This window comes from Saccostrea echinata, unplaced genomic scaffold (assembly GCF_033153115.1).
Source record: "Saccostrea echinata isolate AGI-Se365-2 ecotype Australia unplaced genomic scaffold, CSIRO_AGI_Sech_v1 ptg000017l, whole genome shotgun sequence".
NCBI lineage: Eukaryota > Metazoa > Mollusca > Bivalvia > Ostreida > Ostreidae > Saccostrea > Saccostrea echinata.
The window spans coordinates 2,724,921-2,745,115 of NW_026889766.1; the positions used below are offsets into that span (position 1 = coordinate 2,724,921).

The 20,195-nt window shown below is 32.7% G+C and overlaps 1 protein-coding gene across 1 annotated transcript in view; it reads right to left on the reverse strand.

Moving 5' to 3' along the window:
- LOC133189226 (uncharacterized) overlaps positions 1 to 17,975 on the reverse strand; it is a 36,931-nt gene extending 18,956 nt beyond the window's left edge. The window contains exons 1-6 of the mRNA XM_061324627.1: positions 17,912 to 17,975; positions 17,571 to 17,746; positions 16,477 to 16,486; positions 16,062 to 16,319; positions 12,332 to 12,469; positions 831 to 968 (exon numbers count right to left, since the gene is read on the reverse strand). Of these exons, the coding sequence (XP_061180611.1) occupies positions 831 to 968; positions 12,332 to 12,469; positions 16,062 to 16,319; positions 16,477 to 16,486; positions 17,571 to 17,746; positions 17,912 to 17,975 (784 nt within the window). The remainder of the gene's footprint in view (positions 1 to 830; positions 969 to 12,331; positions 12,470 to 16,061; positions 16,320 to 16,476; positions 16,487 to 17,570; positions 17,747 to 17,911) is intronic.
- Positions 17,976 to 20,195: the final 2,220 nt, after the last annotated feature.

The window sequence follows — 20,195 nt, forward strand, 5'->3', positions numbered from 1 at the left end:
GAGAATCTGTGTTTTGGTATCAAAATACTGGATGACATGCGTCGGACTTTCCTTCATATAATCAGTTAAGGTGGAATAACCAAGGGATTGTTAAAAATATATTTGGGACCTGTTAGTTCCCCAAATATAGACTTTAAATTGATCATCGAACTTTAGCTATAGCTTACACGTCTCACATGGCAGTTTAGTTGGAATCATCCAAGACTTCTAAGATCATTTCTTCAAATGTTTTCAGCTCTACCGTTTTCCCATCACCGAAGAAAGAACTTTACCTGAAGTTGACATGACGGGAAACTAGAAATATCTAGTCTATGCTATCAATAAAGCTTTTGTTTACAGATAACGTATGTAATTTAGGGGAAACAAATACTTAGGACAGGGTGGCTTTTGAAGACTTATGAGCAAATATGTATTATAATGTTTACTGAAGAACTAATAGTTACATTGTTATAGGAGGGATTTCAAATATTCCATCGAAAGTACCATCATAATTAGCTTTTAATTCAAAATATTTTCCGAATTGTAGCAAGCTAAGTGGCTTTACTTAGATAAATGTGAAATTCGTATTTCCTTTGCAGAAGTCATTATGCTTGATATTCCAAACAAGGCAAAACTTGCTTAATTGGCTGAAATAAAACCTACAAAGATCACAAACTCTGATTGCAAAATCATGCTCAAGAGTGCAGTTTCCCTAGATACTTTCACGAGCCAATTATCAATAAACGGATTTTGTTTAATCAAAGAAAGTCAATTCATAAAAGATAAAATAAATTTCATATAGAAATAAATCGCATGATATGAAGTATGTAGAAAATGAATCCGCGACAGACCTTTACAAAGATCTCCTGTCCAGTTTTCTTTACACCCAGACGAACAACTTCCGGTTCTTTTGTCACATGGTCTGTCATCTTTACAGTGTCCACATTGTATACATCCGCCATTGAATGCATACATCCCATCATCACATACTGTTGTAAAATTATATCAGTTAAGTGTTCTTAAGGAATACATCTCTAATTTTGAGTTGATGTGAGGTGATATATAGCATAACAGTATATGAATATAATGAAAATTTTAAATACAACCTCTTTCTTGATATTAAAAGTTACAAAAGTATTCTATTAAAATATACTAAAATTAATGTTTTCATCCATATTTGACACTCTTTGTTATATTCTCCAGATACAATTCTTCAAAATATACAAAAAATGCATACAGCTCAGCTACATTAAGGAAAGTTTAAGTTCACGTCTGTGATGCACCGTACGGTAATTATCATTAACAGTCTATAAAAATCAACCACAGGTTCATGCATTAATAACACTTGCATACATTAAGGTTGACCATTATTTATTTAAAATTACAGAATCTTACTAATTGCTTACAACATTACCGAATAACAAGAATGGAATTTTGTGTCATAAATGACGCCACTGACCTTGACTTAACGCAGTTCAAGTGATATAAATAGATAAGAGGCTTACAGCAAAATTTCTCCGAAATATATCACTTGTGGAGACAATCATTAAATGAAGCACAAGATCTGCCAGATGATACTGTTCTAAAATCTTAAATGGCTATCACAGTTTCCGCCATTTTCAAGATTTTTTTTTTTAATAAAATGGCTACATTTCTTTACTGATCAGTTGGACTCATATACGATCGATATACTGTAATATAAATCGTGTTTTTGCCTTTTTGGTATATATATTGGTTATAACTAAGCTTTGACCAAAACATCTTGCACGAAAAAAAAAACCCAACACATTAGAATCTTAAAGTGTTACATAAATGCAAAAATTGTCAATTTAGCAATGATAGAAAGAAGGCAAGTGGAAAGCATCTGCATAATGCATCTTGGGATGTGAATACAAAAGAATTTCTGCTTGAGCTTCGTAAAGTAAATGTACTTATCAAAGACTCCATATTCGCACATATGAAGATCTATTAACATGCAAGGGAGTCGTTAGATGGATTTATGCAAAACCAGACTGATCTTGTCATGATAAGTCAGATTTGAAAAAGCTCGGACCTCAGTTATGTAAGAGTAAAACGAGGAGCACATGTTAACCATGACCACATCTTCTACTTGGCAAATTGGCCGTCACGGTAGCTCTGTCGGTAGAGCGCTCGCTCCTTGATGGGAAGGCCGTAAGTTCGAATCTCGGCCGCAACTGACCTAAGTCGATAAAACATAGGTATCAACGGTTCCTTCGCCAGGCGCTCGGCACTTTGAAGTGAAAGTTGCGGGTCCTTCGGATGAGACCTTAAAAACCGAGTCGCCGTGGCACGGCATGCGTTGGCACAATAAAGATCCCTCACTGCTCAATGACCCTGAGCGCCGAGTAAAGGTCTACATTTGAAGCCTTCACCGGTATATGATGACGTCTCTATATGAGGGAAACATTCTCGAACGGGACGTAAAACAACATACAATCAACCAATCAATCAACTTAGCTAATTAAAAATAATACTAGCAAACTCAGAGAGAGTGGATATAAGAATCTGCAGTACAATGTTGAAAAACTTAAAGACAGGAATCGAAGAAAAATTCCAAATACAACTAATAAATCGAATTCAAAGTCTAGACACTACAAGAGATCTCGATAAATGAATGGGATACAGGAAAATACATTTTCAAAAACACAAGTTTGGAAATCCCAGCAAAAATGTATTAGATAAAGTGAAAGAATTAAAGTCACTAAAAGTGGCAGAAAGCTAAGGTACAAAAACAATACAAGGATGCAAAAACAAGATTGCAAAGACGTAAGCTTCACTCAAAATATCGGGAGCTAGATAAAGAGGTCGATCATAACTGCAGACCAAAAAAAAAGACTTTAAGAACAATCTTGCTTAGGAAACTGATCTCAAAACTCCGTTGAAATGAAATATATTTGAAGCAGAGAAAACACGGACCTTGAAAAACATCAGATGTGTAATCAGGTGCCATGGAGGTATAAAGCATCCTCTGGTGACCGGTCGCATCTGCCGTGTGCTCCTTTTCATGATGGGGCAAACGGAAATATCCGTAGACAATTCAGTTTTAAATAATGGCATAACAATTAGTATTAAAAACGTCAAAGCATTCAACTAAATGATAGTTTGTAAATGATGCAAAAGGTCCTTGTATCGACCATAGACACTACGAAATGGTGATTTTAAACGAGACAGTTGGTATCCTTGTTCCATCAACTTGAAAAACATCAGAGGTGGTATTCGGTGCCATGGAGAAGTAACCATCCCCTGTCGAACGGTCAAACCCGCCGTGTGCACATTATCATTATAGGGTAAAAGGAAAAATCCGTTGACAATTCAGTGTTTGAATAATGGCTTAGCAATTAGTATGAAAAAAAGTCAGTCAGCATTCGACTTACTGATAGATTGAATTTTTTGACAAGGTCATTGTATTAACCATAGAACTATCGAAATGATGACTTTAAAGACTGTCGGTATCCTTGTTTCCTCAACTTGTTTGTCAATAGCTTGCCTCGATTTAGAAATTGTTTGTACGTGGAGCATGCTCTTGCCTATCGAATTAACTGGGAGATAAAAACCCATTGAGGTGATAAGGATATATTGCATCATAAGTCAGGGAAGCAAGAGATTAAAAAAAATGAAGACATCACATTTATCATAAAGTTTTGTTGTTGTTTTTTTTTTTTTTTTTTTGTTAGGTTACCATTATCTTTTATTTTTGTTTCTATGTTTGCATTTAAGTAAAACATCCAAATATGAAACAGATGTGTCAGACAATTAGGTACCTTTTTCAAGTTCTCTCGGATATATCGTCGACATATAAAAGGAAGTAACTATTGCTAATTGATAATAAGTCGACGATATACAGTACCCGCATCGTTATTCTTTACAATTCTATCGTGTCCTATCGTGCGTTTATCCTATCGTATCGTGCGTGTATCCTATCGTATCGTGCGTGTATCCTATCGTATCGTGTTTTCCGTTTATCAGGTTTTGCGTTTTCTATCGTGTTTTCCGTTTATCAGGTTTTGCGTTTATCTTGAAGATCGTTTATCAGGTTCTATCGTGTATCGTGTTTTGCGTTTATCGTGTGCATTCGGAAACCCTCGCTTTTTATCTTTATCTTGAGAGGAAACACCCGAGGTATCCCGAGTTTATTTTTCGTTTTGTTAATTTATTTAGGATTAATTTAACTGTTGAACAGAATCACAAATTAATACTCTAACTCTGGTATATTTGTTTAAGAAAATAAATAAATAAATAAATAAATAAATGAATAAACGTCAAGTCCCGTGACCAAGCAGAGAGTGTAAATCGAAAGCCAAATTCTATTTTTGGACATGAAATAATCCATCTACTAGTCATTCGTTATTATTTTTCTTTAATTTGTCGATTTGTAAGAAACATTTTTTGTCAAAGATAGAAATATTATACTTCCTTTACACAGAGTCACAAAAGCAAGACATTTATTAACTTTGCTTTGATAATTATAGAAACATAAAGCAGTAGATATGTGTGTAAAAATAAACTATAAATAAAAAAAAAATATCAGCATCATTATTACATGTAAGTCAATCCTTTCTATCAATAACGGAAACATAAATTTTGTCTATGCGCGCAAGTTTTGTTGTTCCTTTTTATTTATTTGTTTCTCTGATGTGTCAACAAGTTAAATTACAGTTTATTTTACATGAACATGCTCCATTCAATTCATCATATGATGATTATATATTTTAATATAGATGTTTGCCATTCATATTTGACTACTACATTTAGAAGACGTAAAAAAAATAAAAAATTAACAAAAAAAAAAAATAAACAAAACCATACTAATTTTTATTATACAACTTACCTATTTCGATGTGAAAATGAAGTGAGTATACATGTATATACCGTAATTAAGTGACAGGTGGAAGCGCTTCCGTGACAAGAGAACTTACACCTTAACGTACCTGCCTAATCAGTACACTGTCTTCTTGTCAGGTCAAGAATCCAACCCCCCCCCCCTTTCCCCCAACATGACCGGCCCTTGTGTATTCAACGTAGACATACCTGAACTCCTCTCTCACCTGGTGTCAGGTATTTACCTTGAATCCTACTAGGTTTCAATGAAATGCATTTTCTTATTTTCTGGATATCGTTTGAACAACACTTAATTAATAATTAAAGATTTTATACTAAGAAAATTGGTAAATGTACACTTCCGTTACAGATTAAAAAATTAATAAGTGAATCAAATGAAATATAGGCGAGTTTTGTCCCCCAAACTCCGTTGATTTAGTTCATTTGTATACCTTTATATTATTTTTATAGGTTTAAAGTATTAAACATTATTGGTGTGATCAAATTTTTAAAAAAAAAATGCGCTTGTGGTACTTCCGGATCTTCGGGTTTTCTATGTAAAATAAAAAAAGAAACATTCTATTAATCGAAGAATATGGTAAATAATTCTTAGCAGAAAAATACGAACATTTGCCTCGCACGATTTTTTCTTATTAAAAAGGCGCCTCAAAGATACATGTAAAAAATTAAAAGAAATCGCCTGGATCTGCCGTGATGCACAATGCGAGTAAATACCTTGAATTTAATATTAATGTTTATCGATTGCATTTAATACTTGAATATGTTCAAGAAGTCAATATATATTTTTATCTATTTATTTATTTATTTATTTATTTATTTACTTATTTATTTATTTATTTATTTTGCTCTTTGAATTGGATCTTTTTTTGAGTGGTTATGGAACACTCCCCTTCTTCCCCGCTGACTATGCCTCAAGTGGGATTAAGACTTTCATAATTTATTACAAAGTTTTGTCTAATTTTGCCGATGCAGTTCTATATAAGATAAATTTTGTAACAATTAATACAAAGTCTAATAGCAATAATTTACAATTCTTCAGTCCGAAAATCCACTTTTCGTATTGTGGAAATTAATTTATATTTTTGTGTGTGTGTGTGTGTATGTTCTAATATGTTGTATACAAGAGTATGTAATAATTCAATGTTATTATTTAATACAAAGTTTAAGTACCCAATAAATATATTCACATACATTGTAAACTTAGCATACACGCGTCTATAGTAGATTCCAATTCTGTTATTGTAAATGTTTATAGCACAGGCATGCGTAGAAAGCAATTTCATTTCTTTGGGGGCGGGGATCTAAAAAGAAATGTTTTGAAAAGCAAACAAAAGAGGCTGAAGACATTATTATTGTTGATGGGCAATATTATCATTATATTTCTACCGTATACTACTCATGTTGGTACACTGTAACTTTTTTAGGTATACGACTGCATGCTCCCTTCTTAATCTTACATGCCTATAGCATTAGAAATACCAGAGAATAAATACAAAAGAATGGAAATGCGGTATTTTTTTCGGATACTAGATGATGACGTTTATTAATTTTATTGAATTCGATTTCTTTCGGCCGGTCTCCTTCCACATATATACATAATTTTATACAATGAATGTAGGAATACGTAAATACTTTCTATGTGCACGGGATATGTGTAACATATATATTTATATATAGGAGAGATTATTTAATCACAGTCCAGTGCTCAGTCTGTGCCGATGCAACTAGCAATTTCAGCAAGTCATGTGTGCAAAACGTAATAAAAATAAAATTTATATAAAATATAAATTTAAGCAAGTTCGTAAAAACTTTGAGGAGAAAGCATTAACATTAAATAATAATAATGATTTTTTTTTTTCGAATCCCCCCCCCCCTTAAAATTATGACAAGTAATTTTTTTTGTAAGATTTGAATTATTAAATACAGATTATTAAAGGCGATTTTGGATACATAAAAAACTTCTAGCACAAGATATTGAATCTAAATATTTCACGTTTTACATGGAGTTCTTCCGTAAAAATAATCAATGTTTGTTATGAATTTCACAAGGTTTTATTTGTTAAAATAATGAATATATTTATAGCGTTTCGTGAATCTATTGATATGGGTGTAAAACTTTGCTTGTCTACCGAATTTTTGAGCCACCTATAAATTAAAATCTCCGTAATTTAACAATTCAAAATTCAAATTTAACGATTCGATGGAATTTCGACATTTGTATAATTACACAAACAATCGCCTAATTTCCATCATAGATTGGAATTAATCTTAAATAATTACAGTTTGAATTTGATGACGATCAGTTTTATTGACGGAAAAAAATGTATCTTTTACAAAGCATCATTACTTCAGATGTTTTATCACGATAAAATTAATATATTTTATCATTTAGATATGCGGCTTTGTAAGTAATTAAATTTATTATACTACTAAAAAGGAAACTTTTCTTCTTGTCAAAAAACGTTTCGCATTTTGAAACAATCCTATCAGGTTTTGCGTTTATCCTATCGTGAAGATCGTTTATCAGGTCTATCGTGTTTTGCCCTTTATCGTATTTTGCGTTTATCGTGTTTTGCGTTTATCGTGTTTTGCGTTTATCCTATCGTGCGTGTATCCTGTCCTATCGTGCGTGTATCCTATCGTATCGTGCGTTTATCCTATCGTATCGTGTGTGTATCCTATCGTATCGTGTATCCTGTAAAGAATAACGATGCGGGTACTGTATCTAAATGTTGAGTTGATGGTCACAGCAAGTGTCTTCTTCTCCTGTACAAGTTTTTGAATAAATTCTGCCTCAAATGAATACAAAATTAGGTCTACTAACATCGGGGCGCAACTGGTACATATGGGAATTCCGAAAAATTGTTGGAAGACCTGATATCCAAAACCTAGATACCTTTTTAAACTTAATTTATTTTAGTAAAGTTATTATATTATCACATGACTTTAATATTAATTGAAATGGCAAAGCACACTCAACTATGTATTGAATTTGGTTCGGTCACGTTATTTGACAGTCAAGTGATAAATGCACATAATGTGTACTGCAAAGAAATTTTCAGTATAGCAAAGGTAAACCCTAGTTAAAATATAGAATTAATATTTTATTTGTTTAAATCTTTTCAAGCAATTAGGCTCAAGTTGAAATGAGTGTGACGTTAACGAAGTATTTTATCATCTATTAGGTAATGCTCCCAATATCAGGAAAGCAGTAGAAATTTTTAAGTGAAATATGAAGATAAAGAACAGAAATCAATCTCAAAAGTCTATCTAAACAATACAAATTTGGAGCAGAGCATACACGGACCTTTACATCAGAGGTGGGATCAGGTCCCATGGAAGAATAAGCATCTCCTGTCGACCCGTCACACCCTGCGTGTGCTCTTTGTTATTATCGAGCAAACGGAGAAATCCGAAGACAATTCAGTGTTTAAATAATGGTCTAACAATAAGAATGAAAAACGTAAGTCAGAATTCGCTTAATAATAGATTGTATTTGCTGACAAGTCAATGTATCGACCATAGTAAGTGCAAAACGATGGCTTTAAATGAGACTGTTGATATACTTGTTTCATTAACTTGTTTGTCAATAGCTTGCCTCGTTTTATAAATTGTTCGTTCGTGAAGAATGATCTTGCTTATCAACTAGGAGATATAAACCCAATAAGCATATAACAAGGATATATTTAAGAATCAATTCCCGCATCGGAGAAATTGTTGGAGAATATACCCCGATAGTCGAGAGATTTTGCCCGAAGTGTTCCAAAACTGGTGCATTTTTAAAAATCTATTTCAGAGTACTCTGTACAATCCGAATGTTTTTAATAAAAGAATTTTTTTAAATGACCAATGACATGGTAAGTAAATTTACGAGTTCCATTTTTATAGAAAAAGCAGATGTCTACGACGTCAAAAAGCCTGGATTTCAATTTATCGTCGGGAATGTTTGGATGAAATAAAATTTTGTGATTTCAAATTTTCTAGACGTTTCTTGGAGTTTTTAAGTATCCACATCTGATTTACACCGCTTCTCAAATATATTGTTGTACAGTACTCCTGAAGTTTCTCCCTCACTAATGTTAGTATTTTAGTGAAAAGTAAAGAATGAGGCTTGGTATAACACTTACTGGAACCTGCTATGTATCATTGAATGTAAGGGTTATTATGTAGTTTAGAAATCCAGTGATTCGTATTAAGTTAGATTGTTGGCGATATTAAAATTATTTGAAACAGACATGTGATTTTGAATAATTTCGCCCTTAGAAAAGGAGTTATGGGTGTAAGTTGGATTTCAACTTGACCAATACATACCGATCGTGTTCATCTTATTCTTTTTTCTCTTCTATTTTTTTTTTAGATGCGAGCTTTTAACATCCATCTAATGCATTTTATCTATTCTGACAAAGTGTCAATGTCTTCCTTTTCATGTTTGGTCCATCGCCTGGCGTACTCATCCACAGAATTCATAATATTTATAAAAGTATGATGTCATTTGAAAGAACGGGGTTCCCTAAATTTTGGTCTTTTAAGAAAAGAGATTTAAGGTCCTCATTATTAGCTATTTTTACATTACAAGTTATGACGTGTCCAGCAGGACTATAGTTGTAGGGTGAAGAAGAACATGAACACGGGAATTATGTATCAGATGTTCGATATCTAGGCACTGTAGAGTTGTTTTGTAATCAAAAACATTTAGAAGCAATAGTCCATGTATATTTGTAAGAAATACAAGGTGTGGACTTCAACATGAAATATGGTGGAATACAAGACTGGACCCTTTTGTGATGAAGAATATCGCTAATATTAACTGCTTCAATTCCTTTGTTTGCAAATTGAAGTTTAAGGGACAAAGGGGTTGCTTGAGCTTAAAAGCATATTTAACTTCTGTTTAAACCAGTCAGGTGACACACAAGCTGATACATGCGATGCAACTGTTGGTTTTGTAACACAAACATAATCATTATAAGGTACTAAGATCGCATTTTCTGTTTCCTTCCTTAACATTGCTGAGCGTTTAAAATGATTATATTAGCCATTTTTAAAGGAATATTTGTTATATGGGTCTCCATGCAGTTTAACATCTGATTACAATCTGTAGAAAGATCACAGAGCTACTTTTAGGAAAGCTTTGCTTCAATGGCCAAAATCGGTATACAATAAATCTATAACTTTCTGAAATTTTTTACACCTTTTCTATCATATTCTTAATTTTAAAAACATAGAAACAGTGAAAATAATTAATGAAACGGAAGTACATGTGTTCCACATTTACAATAATAATAATACATGAAATAATAATTAAATAAAATAATGGTCTCTTTGTACTCGAGTTGGGGCTTTTTCATTACCCCCGTTTCATAAAGTTGAAAGGATTGTGAATTTCTATAAGAGAATGCAGAGATTAATATTAATTTATGCTTAGGAGATTGTTTACATAACGGGTGTGCTTTTCTAGACTCACGGAGAGTTCAAATTGATGATTAACCTGTTTGCTTCCAAATGGATCCGGGTAATTTCCCTCCAGTGCCTGGACACTGGGTTAATTCCGCCAAGGCCATTTCTCTCCTAAGTCATTTCACTCCATAACCTATATCATTTCACTCCAAGCGTAAATTATTATCATTTCTTTAATTGAGATATACAAATTGTTTATATATTTATTTTTAGAATTATTTGATTATGAAATATTTCATACTTCAGTTATTTTTTGCGGTATGCAATATATTTTAGCACCAATTGCGAAATAAACTGTAAAAGGTTACATGTGTACCTAATTTATAAATAAATGTAAAGAATGAGTCATAATATCAAATTGTGCTTGTTAATATACATTGAAGTTGTTGAACCTTTAAACTATGAGATTTGATACGCTGAATAATTAAGTGTTACATGGATTATACTTGCAGATATCATGAGATAAATAGATTCCCTACAATACAAATCTGTCACTGGCTATTAATACTGAAAAATCTTAATTAATACGATGGAGTGCTGAAGTAGTTACTTTAATTGTCTGTTTTTTAAATGTCTTTACTAACCTTGGAAAGTGAAGAAGAACGGTTTTATTTATAGGTTAAAAGGGCAAATGTCAATCGGGAAGAATTTAAAAACATTGAAGATTCGGAGACTGATGAAGGTAATTTAAATTTAAACATAGCACATTGTAAACATATCTTTAAGATACCATTTGCACAAAAAATCTGCATTCATGGTTCCATACAGGGGGCTTCAACCTCAGGACCTCAAACAGGGCATTGATCTGAACTTACTCTAACCAAAAAATACTATAGTAAACTATGGTTTACTGTGGTAAATCAAAGTTAAAGATTTATCACAATTGTATATAACGTTCTGTGAAAAAATATCAATTAATATCACATCAATTGCACAAAACAGATAATATCAAGTTTTACAGATTTTCATTAGGATACTCATCAGTTGCGTTCATAGGATTATAGACACATTTTATTGTCATGTCTTTTCTTCACTGGAAACAAGCATTCGTACCCTCATGTAAGTCAGGATTTCCTCTGATATTCTTAACATCACAGAATGCAAATATAATAAATAAACAACGATTATTCAGTGAACATGACATGAATAGCAATAGCTCTGCTTGCATATTTTCTGTAATGCGCTAGAGCAGAGCAATTGCTTTTCATAGCGCCTTATTGACTGAATTGTTTTTTTTTAAGTGAACACGTGTATCTCTTCATTAAAATAAGTTAACTTTTTTAATATTTCATTTTTTTTTTCATTTGTCCTCATATCTAGTTCAAAAAAGTTTCATTACTTGATAATCCTAAACAAAAAATAAATTAATAAATAATAAAAACAAATAAATAAATATTTGCATTTCGTTTTTGTAAGTTCATGGATACCCTAAAAATGATCATATTTATATTTGCAGAAAAAATTTTTCCCCTGTTTTTATATTAATCATGTCGTAAGATGCAGAGTGAAAGTTTAAAAAATTGAGACTGCACGGGGTGAAATAAACGGATAAAAGTAAATTTCACACATATATATCCACGAATTACTTTTTTCTAGTCCCATTTTTAATATATAAGTAATATTTGCTTAATCATACTGTTTCTAGAAATACAGAATTTCATTATATGAACGGACTGAGCCAGTTAAAATTATTTTAATAAAATTTATCAACAGTTTTACTCTGGATTGAATAAAATTTGATTTCTTTGTTTTAATAATTTTTGGACCTGTTATCATGATACCAGAAATCTTTCTCACGTTACGTTTTTATAAATGTTAGATAATTTATTTCAAAAGATATGAATTTTAGGACACTTACAGATATGGAGTGAAATGTCCTAGGCAGTAAAGTGAAATAACCTGACGATTAATGACCTATTGTGAAATGGTACTGGAGCGAAATAACCTGAGAGAAAGGGTTTTAGGGAAAAATGACCCGACACCTTCCAAATAAGTACTTTTGATGCTCTATATGTACTTTTTTCCAAATGGAACTCACCAATACAATTTAAAAACACTGCATTTGGATTAGAACAGCCATAGATGCATGATCCGTTAAACGCATCACAATGACTTTCCTTACACTTAACACTGCATGCACCAGAACATCCGAAATGGTACCTATTTGGATCACAACCTACAACAAACTTCGACAAAATAATATTTTATGTCTTTTTCCCTCTCATAAAATTATTTCATGAGATTATATTTTTGAGGATGTTGGAAGACAGAGGATACAAACAAATTTTGTTCGAAAATCGAAAAAAAAACGCAACTAAAGCCATGTTTTTAAAAGTAAAATGAATAAATTTATCCACATATATTTTTTTTCAAGTAAAGCAATGATATCTTTAAAGTAATGAGGCGTTGTACAGATTGATACGGATTACAGCAAAAAGGTAGAATTTTTAACATCATTGTAAGGTACCAATATGAGAATATTTTAAAAAAAGATAAGATATTTGTACCAGGAAAATATCGTTCACTGATACACAATTCTGATAACCACTGCCTCAAGCTTGACCTCTATTTATATACCAATGGCATCCATTCGGCAAACCCCGGATGATTCCCTCGCCTTCATCATGTTTGAGGGAAGAATTGACAGTGTGCAAGCACAATCGCATCTAAATTGTCGGAAAACCCTGAAAAATTGTGATTGCTTTTTGGGGCGTTGATTTATTCAGCGGGTCAGGGGCGCATCAATATGCAAATGCAAATGACAAACAACCGCCAAGAGAAATCGGTATTGTATATAAGAAAATAGTTCTTCATAGAACTTACTTTGAAAAAAATAGTATTCCCGACAATAGTTCACAATCGCTATTAGTCAACTTTGTTCTGTCGTTTTTTTCTCTTTCGTTATATGTATTTTCACTTCAATTTTCTTGCCGCTTCCGTTTTTGTACTTACATCGTGCATGTACTTTAATTTCATGTGTCATTTCTTCAGTTTGTAGAGAAAAGCTGAAGGTATTCTGGTGATAATGTCTATAACTTCGGTATACTTAGACAATATAATAGTTCAATAACCAAAGACGTCGGAATCAAATTGAAAGGGGGCTAATTGAAAGGGGGGGGGGGCTAAACCCACCCAAAAAAATGCTTGGGGACTACATCCTAATTTTCAATGCCTATATTATTTCTATCTTTGCAAAAAAAAATAGTTGGGGCTAAGTCCACCTCCCTACCCTCCCCCCTCCCCCGGTTCCGACGCCAATGAGCCGGGATTAATAATAAGATATACACTGAAATGCATGATGGTATACAAAGAACTATATCAAATTGATATTGATGTAATCTCAACGTCTAGCTGTTATGTTTACGAACATGTATACGCGTGACTGATTATGACAGCTGGCATTATGTACTTCTGAATGTCTATTATGCCGCAGATAAGATCTCCCCACTGCAGCAGAAGTCACCTACCGCATTGACAAACTTAACTTTTGATTTAACCTTTAGCCTTCAGCCTTTTTTCTTTTGTGCCTAGAATGATAATTAATGATAGTATACACAGCATTGATTTTTTTCTAGATGCGTTAATAATGAAGCTTACTTTTATTTTTTCAGGAATGTTGTACCTGTAATTATCTCAATATTTAGTTGACTGTTGAAAGAGCAGGATTTGGAGTGGATCCAGATTTTTGCAAATTGGGGACACGTTGAGTATTTTTGGGGTGGGTGGGGTGTTGAGGTAGCCCATTTCCCTCTAACACAAAATCGTGTAATTTGTACACATTTCGGGAACAAAGACCAAATTAGTTGCTTAGGGTTTAAATATACCAATAATGACATTTTATCTCGCTGCAATCTTAATTAGATTTTAGCGAAATTAGTCCCAAACATATACATCAAAAATGAATTATACCAGTCAATAAGGCTAAAATAATTTGTCATAAACAAACCAAATCTATATTTAAGTATACTCTTACATTATATGGTGTGTCTGCATACAAATACCTAGCTGTAACATTTTGTTCCTCAAGCTCTTTCTCCTCTGCTCAGAAGCAACTTAATCAAAAAGCATTAAAATCATTTATTAAAAACAGGGAAAAAATAGTTTCACTGAATCCAGATATTAAAACAATTATTCGCATTGTTTAACAACACTATCAATACCTATTTTATTGTATGAATCTGAGTTTTTTAGATTTTAATCCATTTTGAAAAAAAAGCATTCCTTGAACTATTGACATGATATACTGCAACTTAATCTGTGACAAACTTCACCTGAAATTTTTTAAATCAATACTTGGTGTGCATAAATCTGAAAATAATTTTACTGTAGTATCTGAATTGGGTGGATTTCCCCTACACCTTGACATAATACTATCAATGATAAATTGATAGAAATTGATAAATGCTGTGGGATTAAAAATCTAGGTCAGTCTTTTCTACTTTTACAAGATGCATATTGTTAATCCAATTCACTATTTAAGAAAATCTTTCTTCCTGGTATATCTACATTTTTTTCACATCACCAGTATAGATGAAACTCGTAATTTAACTTCAATCAACACATCATATAGAGAAATGCTGTTTACTCTATTATGAATTTACGGTGACGTGACCGATTGATGATATTCTCGTCATGTTCTGTCAATAATGACCGTTCACGGTAGCTCAGTCGGTAGAGCGCTCGCTTCGTGATCGGGAGGTCGTGAGTTCGAATCTCGGCCGCGACTGACCTAAGTCGATAAAAAATGGGTAGCAACTGTTCCTTAGCCATGCGCTCGGCACTTTGAAGTGAAAGTTGCGGGTCCTTCGGATGAGACCTTAAAAACCGAGGCCCCGTGTCACGGCAGGCGTTGGCACGATAAAGATCCCTCACTGCTCAATGGCCGTAAGTGCCGAGTAAAGGTCAAAATTTGAAGCCCTTCACCGGTATATGGTGACCTCTCTATATGAGTGAAATATTCTCGAATGGGACGTAAAACAACATACAATCAATCAATCTGTCAATAATGAAGTTCCATTCTAGCATTTCCCTAGGCCAAAAACAATTGCATTTTTTCCAACGGGAGTTCCGTTCATTTTTTTTCTAAATTCTATCTCCAATGTGATTTTCAACTTCAAAAAGAATTATCTTATTATCTTTGAAACTGAAAGTTCAAGCTCCCATACCCTCATCTAGGATGAGGCCGAAATCTGTCAGAAAATGGTAAATATTTCTAAATTTACTGAATGACAATCCAAGCTCTTTTACCTAATTTTTTTCTGTATCAGTGAAATTAAGCTTCGCTTTAGATTTTCAAACTAAGAATTCGAAGGAACCATCACTTTTCCGTCATTTTGAAGAAAAAAAGTACATTCCGATAAGTTGCTTCAGCACTTTTAAAAGAACTTTTGGTCGGGACAATTACCTTAAATTACTGAAAAAATTTTCAGCAGACGAGAAATCTAACACGTTTTCGCATATCATTAAAAAGATATGGACATATTATAGTAAAATTTTCCTCTTTGACTGTGAAGAATCGTGACATCCTCTTAGTCCTTTGCTTCTCACAATCCAAATTATGAAGCAATAATGTTGTACATAATTTGACAAGTTGTGAACAAGGTTACATAATTTGAATTTTATTGAAACCGTCATTATAATCAACTCCAATCGGTACATTCAGTACTTTTATTTGTTTGTATCATCTGCCCTTTAGATCAAGAATATAGCAAACAAATGAAGGATTTGAAATTGAGAAACACCTCCTTAATTTATGAAGTGCATCTTACCCATAACTCTCACTTCGCATATTTCTACAGAGGTTTTTGTTACTTCAGCGCTCACACAGTTTGATGTAAATCCAACAGGCCTTTCGTTAAAGAAAGCTACACCCTGAGCTAATTTATTCACAGTTATGTTATACATAGACACAGGACAGCCTGACATGGGATCATGATGATACACAAGGCAATCCTTATACCCAGAAGACGGAAAAAACGATTTGTCATTATAGATATATATAGAAAACCCAGTTGCCCTGTTTTGAGCTACAACAGAGAAAAATATAGATCATTCTTGAAGTGCAAATGCCTAAAAGTAACTTTATTAAGGAGGAATGTTGTTCTGAACATGATGAAGTATCAGTCATTACAAAACTCCTCTGGTTTTATCCATCAAAATAAGCATATTTCTTAGCCAACTTACCTCCTGTTCTCTATTTACATTTTGATTCATTGTAGTTTTGATAGTCTTCTCAGATAATATGAAGAAAATTTTATTTCAAAGAAAGACATTTTTCTATCATTGTCTATGAAAAATATCCTCGAGATCTGGATTCTGGCCAAATTTTTTACGCCTTGTATCGAACAATTATATGCTCACTAACTCATATGCTTCTCTTTCGTTTTTAGTTTCAAATAATAAATATATCAAATAAAAGTTCCTAAATGTTAAAGATTAATTTTTCATAAAGAACTCTTAAAACATCATTATCTGCTATTCCATTTATTGTTATTGTGCTAAAACTGAACGATTTCTTTACATTTCTTTCAAAGCTGGACTTTTGTCTATAATCTAATTATAGACAATGCGAACTTTGCTTTTATAATTTCTAGAGCTATTTTACACATTCGCCAGATCGGCTAAAGCACTTTTTTATTTAACTTTGTGTGTACCATCTTAATATAAAGTTTCGATTTCCAAAAAAAAAAAAAAAAAAAAAAAAAAAAAAAAACTCTACTCAAAATGTTTGCTGTTAGTTTTAATTTTACCATAGGACTCAGTTTATACCACCGTGTATTTCGTCTTAAACAGAACCAAAATAAATTTTCTTTGATTTCACTATTCAGATTTTGAAATTGAAATTGATAAATAATTCTACCAAAAATATTCCAAAATAATAATTCTTTCTCTGTCCATTTTCTTTGATGGAAATGAACATAAGATTATATATTTAAAAATGAGTGACGTAGGTAAAATGAAATGTAGGTAAGTAACTCAATGCACTAGCAATTTGAAACCATGCAAACTTTTGTACTAAAATCAGCCAAAGCCCACACATCCCCTACGAACCCTTTCATATAGATTATCATACTTATCATGCCTATAATATTCATTTTTGATGGAAAAACCTACTTTCAAGGCGAGTTTATCAGCAGTTTCGTAATATATTTTTCTTCTTTATGATACACGCTCGTTAACAGAAAGGAACTAATTTTACAAAATATCTGGAGATACTTACTGCCAGATCGCAAATATATTTCCATGTAAGCAATATTAAAAGTCTTTTGCAGCCATACCTTCCACCACACCATTTTATAGTTTTTATTATAGTTAGAAATAGCACAAGTCCAAACGTAGGTTTGATTGATATTTCCATCAACTGCTTTATCAGCAGTCCAGTTCTCCGCGTGGGGACTGAGATTCCACGATGCACTTCCCTGTAGGCTTTGCGTTGGTGTATGTGCAAGATTTACTGAAAATCACATTCTTTGTGAATATTTTCCAAATTAAAAAATCATTATTAGTCAACCCTTCAAACTTTTCATTATTTTTTAAGATGTCAAAAGATCAAAATTGACAAATATTGATTGTCCTACAAAAATGGAGAATAAAGGTCAAGGGATATATAGAGACTTACCAAACGACGATGTTTTGGATACATAGTGTATTACAAAAATCAAGGTGATTGCCTCCAACCACATATCTGCAAATTTTTCAGTGAATGTCACTGTTGGCTATTTGTATCTTCCTGATATACTAGTAAAGCGGGTTGTATGTTCCCCTAACATGATTATACTAAAGGTTCCTTATACTTGACATAATGCTTCCATTAGATATGTAATTGGTTGTTTCTAACATGTTAATTGACAATTTCTTCCCTATTTTTGTGTCGCCTGCACAGCAGAGCGACACTTAGGGATTGATTTACCAGGCGTCTGTCTGTCTGCCACACCACGTATCTTGAGAACTGTAAAGGGTATGTATTTGATATTTTGCACGTATCTGGCTTGGCACTTTGGCATTTGTAAATTACCATGGTTACAGACCTTGTGACATTTGAACTTGACCTTTGGTCTACTTTCCAAATAGTTCATAGTGCCGATACACAGCATATTTTGACGTTTAAGAGATAAGTATATGCTCTTTAGCATACGTATAGTTTGCCATAAAATAATATGAAAAAGATCAGAACTACAGTTCACCTAACCTTGCCCTTTGACCTACTTTGCAAAAATGCTTTGGACGGATAATTCAACTTACGTGTTTTGAATTCGTAAAGGTACAGTGTAGGATGTCGATTTTGATATTTCGCATTATCTTGTGTTTATTATCCCATGACACTGTACTTTAAAACCGTATGATATTCAGTTTCTTCAAAAACTGAACTTTAAATACTATATAAATAAATCAGGCCTCAAGACCATAAACTGAGAATAGACTTATGTCAAAATTTTGATTTTTAGTATCTTGAGTTTTATTTAATGTGTTTGTTTACAAATTTGCAATTTTATATAACATTTAAATTCAAATATATGATGAAAATTTCGTTTCATTATCAAAATTATTTCAAAAGTTATATTGGTTTGAATTTATGACTTAAGTCTGTTCTCAGTTTATGGTCTTGGGGCCTGGATTGATGGTTGTAGACTGACAATTGTAGTAAAGACAGACTTATTTTTATTTTGGGATTCTTAGATTAGAAACATAATAGAAGAAAAATAATTATTTCTAATTAATTCTTATTCTTTCATCGCCGAAATATGGCTGAAATATTGCCGACACGGCGTTAAACATAATAATCAATCAATCAATATTTCATTTGCATTATTCATTTTAGTTTTGGGGGTTGGCAAGTCGTATTACTGATTCTATCAGTCTTACTATCCTTGGAATTATATTTTCTTTTGTTTATTTATTTATCTATTTATTTATTTTTTAGGCAAATGCATGGACTGTAATGCTAGTAGCACATAAATAGCTAACAACTATTAGATTTAATTGCATCTTTATAATGCTATATAGCAGGCGACAAAAGTGTTCCTTGGAACACTCAAGTTAATAGAGGAACTTTTTAGCAAAGAAAAAACTTAAAAATATTTTAGACATTTTGACGCTATCATCAGTGCTGTGTAAGGCAATACCACACATAATATAAAACCCTCATAATTTGTTTATTTGAGCATATACCCATTTGAAATTTGCTAGGTATATTGATGAAAAATATAATAAAGAAAAAAATTTAGAACGCATTGATCATAATTTTTCATTCTAGACAACTTGTCCACGATTTTGCCGGACAACCCTCGTATTTTAAAGAATTTGAATTCAGTAACCCTGTCGACCTGTCTTCCTGAATACACGTAGACCAGTCAAGCAAACAATCTGTCAAACCCTGTCAACCTGTCGACTTCTCTACCTGTCGACCTGTCAACCAAACATTCTGTCAAGCCGTCGACCTGTCATCCTGTCGACCTGTCAACCTGTCTTCCAGTCGACCTATCAACCTATCCACCTGTTTACATGTCCAAAATTTTACCAAAAAGTTCCTACGCTTCATACAATTTCTTCAAATTTCCTCATATTCTTTAGCAATGTACATTAATTCTTCAGCCCTTTGACGTATGAAAATATTTAAGGGTACTAATTATCCATATATCCTAGTTGAGCTCACAGCGTTAGGTCTTGTCTATCGCAACACGGTAAGAATGTACCGACGACATTATGACATTTCTCTTCGGCAATCAATTTTAGTTCATCCATAAATCTCTTTAATCTCCCACATATCTGTTTTATGTACACTACCAACTTGTGCTTGAGTGTCTAGATTTGAATTATTTCATAAAAAAAATTAAGTTTACATATTGCATTTGCAAGTAACTTTTGTTGTGCGAACATGTAGATTTAAGAGGAAGTGACATGAC